The following is a 14,065-nucleotide window of genomic DNA, read 5'->3' as shown; positions in this document are numbered from 1 at the left end:
CTTCCTTGTACACATCACTGAACCTAAGACTAAGTTCTTACCCACGGCTATCTCCACCCAGCAGTTGCTTCTAAGTCCATCCTGAACATACCTGAACAGCCTTATTTGGGTTCCAACCGCATTGGTTTATCACCCCCAGCAAGTTCAAGGATTGCAATAGTAAAAAGGCAGATGCAAACTGCATGCTTTAAAATGTTTAAACCTTCGACCAACTGGTTTTCCTGGAGGGTTCCGGGCATGACCTTATATGAACTCCTAGGTTTAAAGCATTTTCTTGCATTATCTACCCAGCAAGCCATGTCAGGGGGTCGCATGAATGATTTAGAAGAGGGTATCTCTGTTTTCCTCGGACCTCCTTTATAGCCCTCTCTGCTATAGACAGGATATATGTTGAATATCAACCTTCCCGATATTGCGTCTCTGTTCTGACTAACTAGTGCGCAGACAATAAAGGCCTTTATCTACCTTGCACTTAAGAGGTGCTTAATTCAGCAGGTATTTCCGTTATATTTTAAAAAGGGGTTACATAAAATATCCGCAACGGAAAGATATGTATAGTATAAGTAGTTAGGTATATATGGTTATGCAGCTTGTCCTTCATGCAGCGAAGCCATGGGCCCCCCACAAAGCAGACGGGGATTCAACAAACGAGCCACGGTATATTGCTGCTTAAGGCCTGGATGCATTGTCAGATGGAGATGCAGAGCCCTGGAGCCGGCAGCCGGCAGGGTGACAGTCTTGGTTTTTTCTTTCTAGGCGACTAGCAGGCAGACAATCATGCCAACGATGATTAAGAGAGAAACATGCATCCCCTTCTTCCTAACCCTTGTTGCTGCCAGCGTATCTCCTCATGGGTCTACCTACCACTTGCATGGCTGGTAGGGGGTAATCGAGAAACATCGAATGATTTTTCTGCACTCCATGTGATCCCTTCATCTGCATATCTACTCTGTACATGCATTTATTTATACCTGCAATCGGCTAGAAGGTGACTCGGCAGCCCAATATAGATAGATGATTGCCAGTAAGTCCGGAGTACTTCGTAGTTAACCAGATGAACATGAAAAGAGTAAATCCATGCAGGGAGACAAGAGTTGGCCATGCAATCGGAAGATGCTGGACATAGAGCATAACCTCCGTAGTTAATTTCAATATGTCGAGCAAAAAGGCCCCCTGACCAGAGAGGATGGGTATTCCGAGCATCCTCCATCAGCAAACAATCTAATTCATGCACAAGCTCACATCTCACGTAGCAGACGGGCTTCTTTCCTTCATTCGTTAGACCCGGTTAGCTGTCGCCATGCTGCATGGATAGATTTCATCTCGTCTTGAGAAGTAAAAAAGAAACGAAGAAGACCATCGAGAGAGACACCGTGAACTTCGCCCCCACGGCTGCATCTCTCTTCAAGCCAAATCACCAAATAACGGGGTTGCGCCCCGCCTGGCTGCAATGGAAATGTACGGATGACCAACCGAGTCAATAGTAGCCCGTTTCTGGCTGTGTCTAGGTTGACTTGTGCTTGAGAACTGGCCTGCGTCAGAAAAGGACGACGGTCAGCAGCGAGCGTTGCCCAAGTGGCTTGATCTCCCTGGGAGGGCCTATCAGCCTGCCGATCTGTCGTCGCTAGTGGAGGATGGAACCATGGCCCCGAACTAGTTTTACGAGCTAGATGCAGTATGGGGGTGGGTGGAGGAGAAGGAGGAGGATTATTCTCTGCACATCTCGCATCGCCTTGAAGATGAAATCCTCGTTTTGCCAAAAGGGGGTTGGAAGCAGCGCCCCGAGATGGAGAAGTAGATACATAACCACACCCAGACAACATGCCGAAAACAAAAAACGAAGGAAAAAGAAAGGGGAGGAAGATCCAGATGGGGCTATCTTCTCTTCACTACTAGCGACGGAGTACTGGGAGGGTATCATTTCTTGAAGAGTGCTGAAATTAGACCCGGTTAGGAAGAGAGCTCGAGTCCCCTGCATCTGAATACGGAGAGTGGATGAGCAAACGGGGAGACACAAGATCAGCGGCAGAGAGACGATGGGGGACTGCGAACGGACATTGATCCCGAACTGGCTAACTCTCTCCCTGGGGCTGGCTGCCTCGCCGGGAGAAAAGAAAAGGGACGACGAGGCTGCGAGGTGAGTCGGGCGTCAAGTTGGTCAGCAATAGTCAGCCATCGCTGTACACGAGCAGCGCAGAGAAACCACATAAGATGCCATACATATAACACGGGCGTTAGGTATCCTAGCCTGCCTTTCCTCTTGTCTATCAATGCGACCAGCAGGCTGTACCACGTCTGGAAGTACGACCATTATCCGGATGCGAAGTAGAGTCGTCAAGGAGCTGATCAGTCTATAAATATTTGTATTGACTGTCACTATATACATTAAGGGGTATGGAGGAACGCATTTAAGAGCTGGTTCATCCAAACAGGTCTTTCTGGATGCACAGGTATAGTTCGTGTGCTCCAAGTTGGGTAAAATATTGGGGTTTTGTTGAACGTATATATAAATTCTGGGTATCAGTTTCGAAAGCGAGAATTTCATCATCCCATCAAAACGCAAGACACTCCCGCAAGTAAACCTCTATTGGTAAATGGTAAGGGGAGAAAAAAAGGTAAGCAAAAAAATGAGTAGGCCTCCAAATGCATCTTAAAACAACCCGCATGAGTACACGCAAAAAAAAGTATTCCGCCTCCCAGACAAGTATTTGAATGAAAACGCCTCCAAAAAAAAAAAAAAAAACAAAAACTACCTGCTTCGAGGATTTCAGCATGAAAAACGCCAGAGAAGTTAATTCGTCATTTTCATCCATCCCAAACGAAAAGGAGAAAGCAGACAAGCCGGTGAACGTAATACAAATGACACGAAAAAGGCATAGGCTGCAACGTAAAGTGTGGAGAAAAAAAAAATTGCCCAGCCTGCACAAAATAGATATTATGTAGGGGAAGAGAAAAGGCAGAGGAAAAGTAGCGATTGTATCAAGACACGTGTTGAAATGGAGAAGTGAGATCCATGAAATTCGTCAAACGCTGGCTGGAATGAGTAGAAATTGAAGAAAAGTTTCCGGAAAGTGGTGTTTTTTTCCTTCTTGGGAGCTTGTCAGCTAAAATCCAAACTGGAACCGTGGTGATGAAAAAAGTAGAATGGGCGCCCGTCCGTTAAAACTCCTTGGTATTGTTTTAGAGGGAGGGTCCATCGGAAGAATATTAAACTGGTTAAGAAACGTATATTCCGAAGCAGAGAAGGGTTAATTGAAAGGAGATTCGTTGGCGTAAAATTAAGATTCGAAGTCCAGGCGAAATTATGATTGAACGGTGATAGGCATGGGTTGCTCCAGAGGCCTATGTCGTGTGGTCAGCTTCTGCCCGGGGTGGTTTATAGGAATAAAAGAGCCCCAAAAGTTAGGTGGGATAACAGCAGGGGCGAAGCGATGTTGGAAATTGCTGATGGATTCAGTTGACGAGCATGATGAGACCGAGTCATCGTCAGACAAAGAGGTGTCTGAAACAGCGGAGCTGGAGTATTGTGGTTCGATGAGCTCTGCTGCTGGTGAGGATGGAGGGTAAGAGTTGTTGAATGGCACAAATTCTACTGGCTCCTTGAGGCACTGTAAGCTCTGGGTTGGAGGGGTAACCACTGGGGAGAGGACTGGGACCGATGGGCGGACAGTAAACCTTGGACATTCCAGGATCAACTTGCGCAGCTCCGGGATCGTGATTCTCTTTTGAGGATCACATTCAAAGATGCGTCTCAGGATAGCATTGAGTTCCACGGATAGTGGAAGGATTGTCCTTAGGAACTGTGGGTTCTTTAGATAGGCCAAGAAAGTAGGGTCCTCTGGAGAAGCTCGTTTCCAGGGGTTGCGGCCGCAAGACAAGTTGACCAGGATAACTCCAAGACTCCAAACGTCATTGGGAGCAGAAGCATACGCGGCTGGGGTGGATTGTTGACATTCTATTCCAACTGTTAGTCAGGGTAAAAAAAGAACCAGATCAATGGGAAATAAACACATACCAGGAGACATATAGAACGTAGAGCCACAGCCAAAGTCGGATGTATAGGCATCTGTTGTTGCGAGGCCGAAGTCCGCAAGCTTAACGTTCATCCCACGGTCAGACACCAGGATGTTTTCCGGCTTCAGATCCCGGTGATAGATCCCTATGCTGTGGCAGAATTCAACGGCATCCAAAATCTGGAGGAAGGCCCTCTTTACTAGGAAATCATTTCCTACGAAGTGGCCTCGTTCGGTGATATTGGAAAATAGATCGCCCTCTGGACAAAACTCGATAACAACAAAAGTACAATCATGAGAATCCATGATGCGGACCAAAGAAACAACGTTGGGATGATGGCTGGCCATATGATGTAGTTTGATTTCCCGTTGCTGGAACTTTCGCTGTCTGGGATCCAGGCCGGCCTTGTTCAATGCCTTGACGGCATATGGAGTATTTGTCTGGATGTCGATAGCAGAATATACCACTCCATAAGCACCTACACCCAGTATGCCGGTAAGCTCTAGTCGGTTGGCTAGGAGTAGCCCAAGTTTGTCCTCTGGAGCATCGCAATAGGAGACTGGTTGGGGTGACTGCGGTGGAGTTGGGAGATGCATGGCCTGTTATACCTCAACGGGGCAAAGCAAGTTGCGGACGTATATAGCTGTTTGGTTGGTTGATGGTAAAAGGAGAGGAAGGTAGAAGGGTATTCCAAAGTCCGGAGGTGGCAATGTGGTCCAAAATAAAAGCTCCCAAGAAAAGAATCAAGTAAACGAACCCTTTTTTTTTCGTCGACAACACCCGCAGAGAAAAGGGGTATATTAAAAGAGAGAGTGAGACGGTGAGAGAGCGGGATGATGTTCCTATGGCTCAGGTGTCCATCTGGCCCGTTATCGATCTTGAGAGGAAGGTAGGATAGGTAGGAGGCAGGGTGATATAAGGCACAAAACGAAAAAGAACGAAAGGTATATATATCTCTGCGGCTAAGTATGGTTTTGCTTGAGAAGGTTTAAGGTCCTTGTGGTTGGTTGGCTGGGAGGTCCAGAACTGGTGGATGAGGCGAAAAAAAAAAAGGGTAAAACGGCAGAGACGGGTATTTTTAAATCAAGGCGAAGCGGAGGCGATATGGGACTGGTAGGGGATGGCCAGGTAAAGAATTTAGGGCGATGATGACAGTCGTAGCAGAGGAGAGAATTAGGGAGAGCTAGTTCCAGAGCCGGAAAGAGGAGCGATAGGGAGAGGAGGGAGTTTTGGGTTTAAAGGACCGTGATCAAGACTTTGATAACAGGAAAAGGAACGTGCAAGGGGAGAAGAAATGGGGTGAATTGAAGGGCGAGACGGGAAGGATATAGATGACTATGATGATGATGATGAGTGTCCGAGCATGGATAGGTACATATAATCGGAGGAAGATAGAAATGCCGAGAGGGAGCAGCGGGCCTCCAAGGGTTAGTGTAGAATCGTCACTGCTCGCTCATCTCACACACAACTCTCCCTATCGCTGGCTGGGGGGGAGCAGGCAGGCAGGTGGTGGCGGGAAATACCTCTATCTGAGGGTACCGCAAGCGGCCTCGGGTTAAAGATGGAGATGGGCCATGATTGGTGCAGAGTCGGTCCTTCACGCAGCTTAGCTCCGTAAGAAACAAGGCGGACCAGGCTCCATGGGGGACGAGCGAAAGGGAACGCCACTGCCAGATGGTCCATGGGTCACACCTGTTGCAAAAGAAAAAAAAAAAGCAAAAGAGAAGGAAAAAGAAACGACGGGAAAAAGGAAGAAGAGAGAAGAGAAAGATGGAGATGTGTACAATATAACAGAAAAAAGCAAATCTGCAAGGCGCCCGCCAATGGCTAGTCTGCGCCAGCCATCCTCGCAGGAGCAAGACACTGCGAGCGAAATTGCGCTACTGTACTGCGCTGAAGCAAGCCTGGGGCGTGGGTCTTCCACACACTCTCTCTTTGGCTGATGCTGGGTGCCCTTCTGCTGCAGCTTCTGCCTTTCTCCGTCCGCTGAGTCCCCGGCTGTTATCCCCCCTTGATGCAGAGGGGAGAGACAGCGGGTCAATGCAGTGGCTGCATAGTAAAAAAGAGAGCAGCAAGAAAAACGAAAAGATCGTTTCCTCCCCCCCCCCCCCTTCTCCTTTCGCTCAGAAGGGCGCTAATCATGCACATCTGCCTCTCTGCTCACTGTTCTCTGTTGTCGTTCCTTTTCAGGTTTTCTTTTTCTTTGTCTCTTTTGAGCCCCTACCTACGGAGTACATAGTGCTCCGTACTCCGTATATGTTGTCGTAGCTTGTGCTCACACGAAGTTTGAGGTCGGCCATGGCTGTTACATAATCAAGGACGGCCAATGGGGTTCGTGGAGCATGTTGGCCCTATGATGAAACTAGCCGTGTCCACATCATATAGAAGACAGACTGCTTCTCCACCCTGGGATGTTTCGGCTGAATCAGGATTTGTTGACAACGGTTGCGTATGTATGAACGAGTTCTCTGTCATATAGGGCGATGGATGGTCGCGCTGAAGGTTAAAGGAGAAGATAGGCCAGCTTAACTAAGCGCCAATCTTTGGTCTTCCTGGCTACCCTTATTGGAAGCTGAATGGTGCCTTTTCCTTCTCGTTCCCTGACGTGGACCCTTTATTTTTTTTTGCGTCGACCTCCCAGTCGTAAGACGAAACAGGTCAAAGATCGATGGTGTTTTCTGGAACGAATCAAACGGCAGGCAAGATGGCAAATCGAGACACACGAAGCCAGGATACTGTGGACAGTGCCGTGTGGCCCGTGGAGATTTACCTTTACTTTACGGTGGAGCATGGCTGGCTTTCTTTTCTTCTTTCTCGTCTTCTTCATCTTCCTTGGGCTCTGATGTCAGCATCTCTGTCCAACCTGATCCAGAAAAAAGGCAGAAGAGTAAAAACAGTCCAGTTCGAAGGAGCAGCAGCAGAAGGAAAAAGAAACGAAAGCAAACACAGTTCAACAAGGGAAAGGGAAAGTTAATGCTGGTCTAGTTGGCCAGGCTTCGAGTATTACATTATGCAAGATGGATGTTGAGTGTGCATGGTTGTATACGGAGCATCGAGCATCAATCTCTGAGTGACTCCAAATTATCGACCCTGCTGCGGTGAGGCAAAACATAACCGTCATCTCTCAGATCAAAGCCTGGTTATGGTGAGCAAGAGTGAGAAGTTAGCTGCCTTGGATGCCCTTCTTCCTGCGTCATGATAGGCGGCGCTGCATAACGTCCTGCTCCCCCCGTCCTGGCCCTTGGGTTTTCATTCAACTAACTAGTTTAGCAACCCGCAGTGCAGGACAGAGAACAGAGGTGGCCGAAGGGTTGATTTGACGACGAGAAAGAGACTCGACATGCAGAGTTGGTGCGATGCGAGGCTTGCGGAGCTTCGGCATGCCCTGTGGATAATTAAGAGCAACGATGGGGAGGCCAGGAGGCTTGTGGTTCTTGGGTGGTGCACTTCGAAGCTTGGTCATGTTGATGATAGCCCTCTGGACACGAATCAAAAACAGTAAAAAAGAAAGAAGTCGATCTGTTTCCTTGGGGCTTGGATGTCCTTGCTTGCGTAGATTCCATCACTCTGTGTTGGCCTCGGGAACTTTGCAAAAAGCAATCTGATTCATATCATGGCTGTTATAAATTGCTGTGCTTCTTTTTTTTTTTTTTTTTTAGATTAAATTTTTGCATGCATGACACTGCCCCTGTACCATGTTGGATGATCGGGCTAAAATCTAACTGGTGACCTTGGGCCCTTTTCGAACACGGCTGGTGACCTTGTATTGGTTTCAGTGCAAGGATCGTGCGGAGAATCCCCTGGGCTTCAATAGACCATCACCATATTAAATGCAATTTCTGTCTTAACACGTATTTCTATTTCTGGCGGTGTCATCCTCATTCTCTGTCCACTTTAAGAAACTTTTTTTTGCTTCTTCTGTTGTTTCTGCTGCCTTGACGAGATTTTGACTGGAAAGAAGCCAGCTCAAGCCAACGTAGCCTTGTGCCTGATTCGCTGGAAGAGGTGGCTAGGAGATTATGCGAAGTTTATTGTGGCAATTGCCATTGGGTAGCTTCAGGGAGAAGGACACTGCTCATCTGATCTCGGTGATACAAAAAAAAAAAAAGTGTGGGAATTTCTTCCACGCATTCAGGAACCACCGTTCGGGTTGTTGGGATATGACTTGCTGGAGACGTCCTCCATCAGCTTGACTAATTCTCAGGAGATGTTGATGTCGGTGAAGGGACCCTTCTTACTACGGAGTCTCTCGTTTCCTATCCTGAGACTCAGCGGCTGCGCTCCCATTCCCTCGCAGTTTATTTCATCCGTATCCGTACTCTATGCAAAGACGCAGTTCAAGCTATTTGCATCAGCAGGTTGAGCCAACAAAGAATACTTCATGTCGTGGCAGTGGCTAGTTTCTCAATCCCTTCCATAGTTCTCTTTTGGTCAAGAGAAAGTACAGAGTAGTTACGTCCCAAAGAAGATGGAAAAGAGAACGTCAGTAGGAAGATCCCTGCCAAGACCTGTCGCCTCTTATCGACTTCTTACAGCGCATGAATGTCCGTTATCCTATGGGCTCGGTCAGTATTCTCCGTGGTCAAGGGCTGGGAGAAACCCTCCAGGGCAAGGCGCGCCAAAGCGATGGTTGGCCCAACATCCTTGAAGGGGGCCGCTAGTTGACGCTGACTAACAAGGAGAATAAGAAACTCGCGTATCCTTATCGATGATGGGAATTACCTGTCCTCCCTCTGCGACCGCCGCTCCCCACCCTTCCCCATACCATGGGCATCATCTTGACTAGCGCCAAAGAGTCATACACACTCTCTCTCCAACTAGCCCCAGAATAGGCAATTTTGCATTCATCATCCGAAGGAAAAGCAAAGGACGGAATGTGGCTGATTTTCTGTTCGTTGGCTCATGATGGACCCATCCCTGCAAAGGGTGCTTCGAGTCCCTCGCATAAATTAAGTTGAAGGTCCAAGCCAACAGAGGATACGTGGAAGGATGAACCTCGTCACGTCCTACTTACATCCTGCGCCTGTCCACCGATCTGTTTGGTGTGTGTGCGTGTGTCGGTGACGGGCTGTGGAGAGAAGCCAACAGTGGACAGAACCTGGCCTGGGACTCGAACATGGACATGGATACTCTTGACATGGGGCGGAGGGTGACTGAAAAGGGCAGGCCTTCGTCTTGGTTTCTCATCTTAACCATTTCAACTCCGTCCATTCACCCAGAGTCTGGATACGACTTGCTACCAAAGCTTGCTCTAGCTTGCCATCGGCGTATGAATAATAACGTACGCTGGACTCGAACCACCACCATGGTTCATTCGCACTTCCATGGGTGAGCCTAGTTCTTGGGCTGAGGCTCGTTCTCGTTCCGTCAGTGTGATAATAACCAACTCCTTGGGCCCTTTTTGCCTCGCGCGACCAAGTCACCTGGAAAAGAGAGTCGTTAGTTCTTTGACCAGCCTTTTCCATCACACATCTCGCTAGCTCTCGTTGGATAGAGGAGTGCTGCATGGAGCGTGGTCACTAATGTACGATATACATGAGTTATCACCATGATGTGGTCCCCACTGGATACGGCATTTCGTTGCATAATTTTAGCCCGCCACGCATAAAGACGCACAACCGGCAAGAGCTGGCTCCTGTATATCCGTATGGAGAGAGTACTTAGCCTGCTGATCTTGTGTAAAGCAGGAGGCACATCCGCCTGTGGGTTTAGGTAAACGAATATCAAAACTTCCTCCCAAGGATTTCACAGCTCCTTACGGGCGCTGATCGAAGGGAGATGTCGAGCGTTCGACGGAGTACAACAAGCACTGATCTCGCGTTATTCAGCCACTGGTTTGTGCATGGACTTGGCAAGCTGTTCGAGTCATCTCTATTTATATACACCCATTGTTAGCACACTATCTATATTAGACTCTCACTAATGCTCATCGAATTTCAAACTGGGCTTGACGTACAGGTCAAGATGGCAAGGGTTCGAAAAGGGGACAGATGGTCAGAAGACAGGTAGCGGAGGGAAAAAAGAGCGTTGAAAGTCAGGCAACCAGCTCCCTGACCTGGCTAGTACTGGATGGGCGTCGAGCTCCGTTTGTCTCAAAGAAGCCCTGTCGGCTATTGGCCCCCGTCGTCTCTCTATCAATCTCTGTACGGAATTATCGCCTCTCGTCTTGCTCTTCGACTTGCCGTCTTCTCGCGCTCTCTCTCTCTCTCTGGATGTTGTCTATTTTTGCTTCTTTCGGCCATCTCCTGTCTTATATAAGCATTATGTCATGTGATGCTTATTCATCATGTCCTTTCCCCTTTCGAGCCGTCCTCGTCCCCTTTTCTGCCCAGCCTCGGCTCGGCTCAGCTTCGGCAGTTTGACACCGCCTTTTCGTCCTCGCTTCAACTTCAACTTCGCGCCACCTTTTTGCTTCTTATCATCATCCTTTCATCAGCAACTAGCAAAAGGAAGAAAAAGTATGCAAGATGGAGCGTCAAGAAGGCTACTCTATATGGAGTACCCCATACTCCGTACATGGACGAGTTACATTTTATCCTGACGAGGTGAGAAAACACGGGTCGGCTGCAGTTTGGCCCGGATCATCTCTGCTCCAGCTATTATCTCTCATGTGAGTTATCAACATCGCTTGCGTTACGGAGTATTGGACTGGACCAAGAACGATCCAAGGGTAAAAAGAAAGGAGAGAGGAAAGCCACCAAGCACAGCCCTTCGTCTTGGATGGGAATAGTCTCGAAGGGGGTCGGAGAATTTGTCTCCAGTAGCGACGAAGCATCAATATTGGCCCTGACTACTCTGTATGGAGTCATTCTCCAGCCTTGGAAGGGGTTCCATTGCCTCGTATATGGAACGTTCCATTCGATCATCCTCTCTTTCGGCATCGCCATCGTTGCATGCAAGGCAAGGAGGTACATCTTTCACTTCTCCAACATGACGTTGCAGTTTCTTTCTTTCTCCCTTAGAAGAAGAAACAAGGCCTCCCAAGCTGCGCGACTGATGGTTGAATGGATAATATTTTAAGCGAACAAATTGGGAAGCTGGAAGAGCGCCTCCTTGCATCTTCAAGGACGGAATATCCGTATGTGAGTCGTGCCCATTGAGAACGTGCGAGGGAATCGATGGATTCTTTTTTTATCTTCAACTCCAAGATGAGGCCTTTTCTCCTACATCACTAGGCATGGGGAAATCACCCTTGACGGCTGCGTTAAAGTACTTCGAAATGCGAACACACTCCATCCCTTTTTTTCTGGCTGGAATGCCAACTATTTACGAATGACCGATTGGTCAGTAGTGGTATCAATGTGGATGATGCTGTTATCGCAGAGGCTACAGATTCAGCCCCAGCTCCTGTCCACTTAACCTTTTTTTTGTCCGTGCCGTGTTTGTCGTTTCAAGGTGGGCACACTTGCATACATACGCTCACCAACTATACTACTTTGCACTGGTCGGACGGGAAAGCCATGTGCGAGGTTGATGGTCAAGTCAAAGCAGGATTGTATACATGTCAGAAAAGAATCCTCGTATACTCTGTACTCCGTACAGATACACAAATTCTGTTGAAAGCGTGAAGCTTACAACATCAATGACCGAAAAGAAATACTTCATAAATCAGCAAGGATATGACTAAGTTGTTCCAGAATCCAGCAATAATGCTGTCGACATGGTGATGCTATACTTAGTATGGAGTATGGTATCCTCCGTATAGGGCCATGGAGTAATGATCTTCTCTATCTTCCAGGTAACAAGGCTTCCATTAGCGCACAGACACTCTAACTTCATGCATATACCGCAACTGCCATGGAGGGGAAATTTAATTAAAGAACGATATTAACCCTCGGGATCTCTCGACTGTCCTTGCAACCCGTTCCGTCCATGAAGGAGCAAGGGGCCCCGGTATCAAAGCGCAAGATTCAATTCGACAAGCATACTTAGTAAATTGGACAACCATAAGCTGCTGCCAGGGAATGGCTTGCACGTTGATCGACCGTGTTTCTCCTTTTGTTCCTCCCCAGCCTCCTTGGTTCGGCTCCCAGGGTTATGGAGATGGAGAGGTTGGTCGAAAATATAAGTAGCTATGTGTTTTAAATGTATTTACGCATCGAGTATCAATCCATGTTCGCTATTGCGCGATTGTCCCTTTCTACCCTTCCTCCTTTCCGTTTATAGTGGAGATAATGAACCAGCAGCAAGGACCTCTATCCACGCCAGTGTATCGGTTGAGCAGCAGGACGATGGGAGGAACATGCTCGATGAATGGCGTATGGAGTGCTTCATACATTCAAATACATACATTCACTGACTGACTGACTACATATGTGTGTGTATGGACAAAGTTGCATGGATTCTTGGGAAATACGTAAGATCCTGCTAGATATCAAGTCCTGAACCCTGGATGGATGAACAACAGTGATTGGAGGTTGAACGGATATAGAAAAAGGAAAACACACGGCAGCATGGACATCTCTTTTTGCACAGAGAATGGTGTCTAAGTGTAGGGAGTTAATATGGGCGGGTGTGTCGAGGTATATGCAACCACGGAGCACTGCAGGCGAGATAGAAGGTTTTCATGCAGATCAAGATATGGATATCGGGATGTTGGTTATTCAGCCCGTGTTTTTCTGCGCAGTCACGGCTTACATAGTTAGATCAATCTGGAGCTTCAAAAGAAATTCAACAACATCTCGATCAGGCCTGGAGAAAAGCGGCCTTGACCATGTGTTTGCGCTGCCTGTCTCTCACTGTAGATGTCAGTTCAATGTATGATTGGTTTCATACCAATAATACCCCCTTCCGGTCCCCCTTCCCAGCCTTGGAGGAGTCGTCATCAATGTCCAGCCTTCACCTTCGCTTGTCTCTATCTTCTCCCAAATACAGAAGAAAAAGTTGATGCTACATCCTCGATACCCAGACTTCAGCAACCTTAATGAACCGGTGACCGGCCTCTGACAGACGGGATGATTATTGGGGGGTCTCCTCCATGCCCTGTGCATGTCCCGTCCCTTTTCTTTTCCCTCAGGGGCTGTCGAAGAAGGTTGGCCTGAAGAAAGGCAGGCTTGGGTCCTAATTTGAGAACAGATATCGATTTCCCTTCCCGCGATACGCAATTCAGCGTGTTGAAGGTGCAGTTTTGGCCACCTGCACTGCTATCAGATGTTCCACGAGGTAGTTCCAGGCCCAACAATGCATCTGACATTCGTGCGGACGATGCACAGCTTCGGTTTCGTCCGTGTTCTTGGCCTGGAGAAAGAAGTTTGATATCCCACCCACTCCTATTCATGGAGACAACACTCTCCCCTCACACCCGCTACAAAATAAAAGAAAACTCCCCAGTTTATTTCTTTTCTTTTCTTTTTTTCGCTATTCCTCCCGTTGTCTGTTTGTTTGGAAACTGGCCTGTGGTTGCTTTTTTATTCATTCCCAAACCCAAAAAGAGAAGAGAAACCTCAGCTCGGGTTTCTCCTTCTTGCAGTTTACCATCGACCTGGCTCTCCAATAAGACGCACAGATCTCGGTTTGAGCTGCCCTGGGCATCAATCCATGAATGACCTTTTCCTTCCTAGCCCCGATTAGGATATGGGCCTCAGGATAGCAGATATCTGTGCAACGTCGTGTTAACCCTATCTCAAGAGTTGCGGGTAAAGTAATATCCCAACATACAGGGTAAGGTGTTATCCTTTCATCCTTTTTCCCTCAGAGAGGGTGGGGGGCGGTCTTCCTTAGCTGAGAGAAAGATGTGACTTGAGAGAGATCCTGAGTTAAACTTGAGCCTTTCCCCCCTTCCTCTTATGCATCTCCTGATCAGCTATATCACCCACCAACCTCCCTCATATTGCTTGAGAGTACACTATTCAAACGGTGACACGTCGGTCCAATGAGATCGCATGTGAGGACTTGCTACCGGTCTTCCCGTCCACCGAAAAGCCCGTCCAGCCACGACCTATGCAGTGACACGAACCTTAAAAAGGCACAAGGTGTTTGGATAGCTCCGATACATTTCCTAGCAGCCAAAGAAAACCATGGCCCCAGATGTGTTTGTTTGTTTGTTTGTTTG

General features: G+C 47.9%; 5 protein-coding genes across 5 annotated transcripts, besides 1 other annotated feature; 2 read left to right on the top strand and 3 right to left on the bottom strand.

Moving 5' to 3' along the window:
* Window positions 1-1,666: 1,666 nt before the first annotated feature.
* Window positions 1,667-2,548, bottom strand: TRV_02062 (uncharacterized protein; the record flags this gene model as incomplete). Its single annotated transcript, XM_003023753.1, has 2 exons — window positions 1,667-2,130; window positions 2,221-2,548. The coding sequence occupies 2 exons, from the start codon at window positions 2,546-2,548 to the stop codon at window positions 1,667-1,669; spliced, it is 792 nt and encodes a 263-aa protein (XP_003023799.1).
* Window positions 2,549-3,302: 754 nt separating this feature from the next.
* Window positions 3,303-4,610, bottom strand: TRV_02061 (uncharacterized protein; the record flags this gene model as incomplete). Its single annotated transcript, XM_003023752.1, has 2 exons — window positions 3,303-3,964; window positions 4,016-4,610. 2 exons carry the CDS (start codon window positions 4,608-4,610, stop codon window positions 3,303-3,305), a joined length of 1,257 nt encoding a protein of 418 aa, XP_003023798.1.
* A 1,044-nt stretch (window positions 4,611-5,654) lies between these two features.
* On the top strand, window positions 5,655-5,957 carry TRV_02060 (uncharacterized protein; the record flags this gene model as incomplete). Its single annotated transcript, XM_003023751.1, has 1 exon — window positions 5,655-5,957. The coding sequence occupies one exon, from the start codon at window positions 5,655-5,657 to the stop codon at window positions 5,955-5,957; it is 303 nt and encodes a 100-aa protein (XP_003023797.1).
* An 834-nt stretch (window positions 5,958-6,791) lies between these two features.
* Window positions 6,792-6,866: a sequence feature (Short protein (TRV_02059, EFE43178.1) was converted to a misc_feature.).
* Window positions 6,867-10,287: 3,421 nt separating this feature from the next.
* TRV_02058 (uncharacterized protein) lies at window positions 10,288-11,034 on the top strand (the record flags this gene model as incomplete). The annotated part of the gene is made up of 2 exons (XM_003023749.1): window positions 10,288-10,559; window positions 10,611-11,034. The coding sequence occupies 2 exons, from the start codon at window positions 10,288-10,290 to the stop codon at window positions 11,032-11,034; spliced, it is 696 nt and encodes a 231-aa protein (XP_003023795.1).
* Window positions 11,035-13,345: 2,311 nt separating this feature from the next.
* Window positions 13,346-13,570, bottom strand: TRV_02057 (uncharacterized protein; the record flags this gene model as incomplete). Its single annotated transcript, XM_003023748.1, has 1 exon — window positions 13,346-13,570. A coding segment is annotated over one exon (225 nt), but the record flags the coding sequence as incomplete, so codon positions are not given.
* Window positions 13,571-14,065: the final 495 nt, after the last annotated feature.

The sequence above is a fragment of the Trichophyton verrucosum genome, assembly GCF_000151505.1.
Source record: "Trichophyton verrucosum HKI 0517 chromosome Unknown contig00191_1.f1.exp, whole genome shotgun sequence".
NCBI lineage: Eukaryota > Fungi > Ascomycota > Eurotiomycetes > Onygenales > Arthrodermataceae > Trichophyton > Trichophyton verrucosum.
Note: the sequence above shows the minus strand (reverse complement) of the source record. Positions and strands in the feature narration are given on the sequence as shown.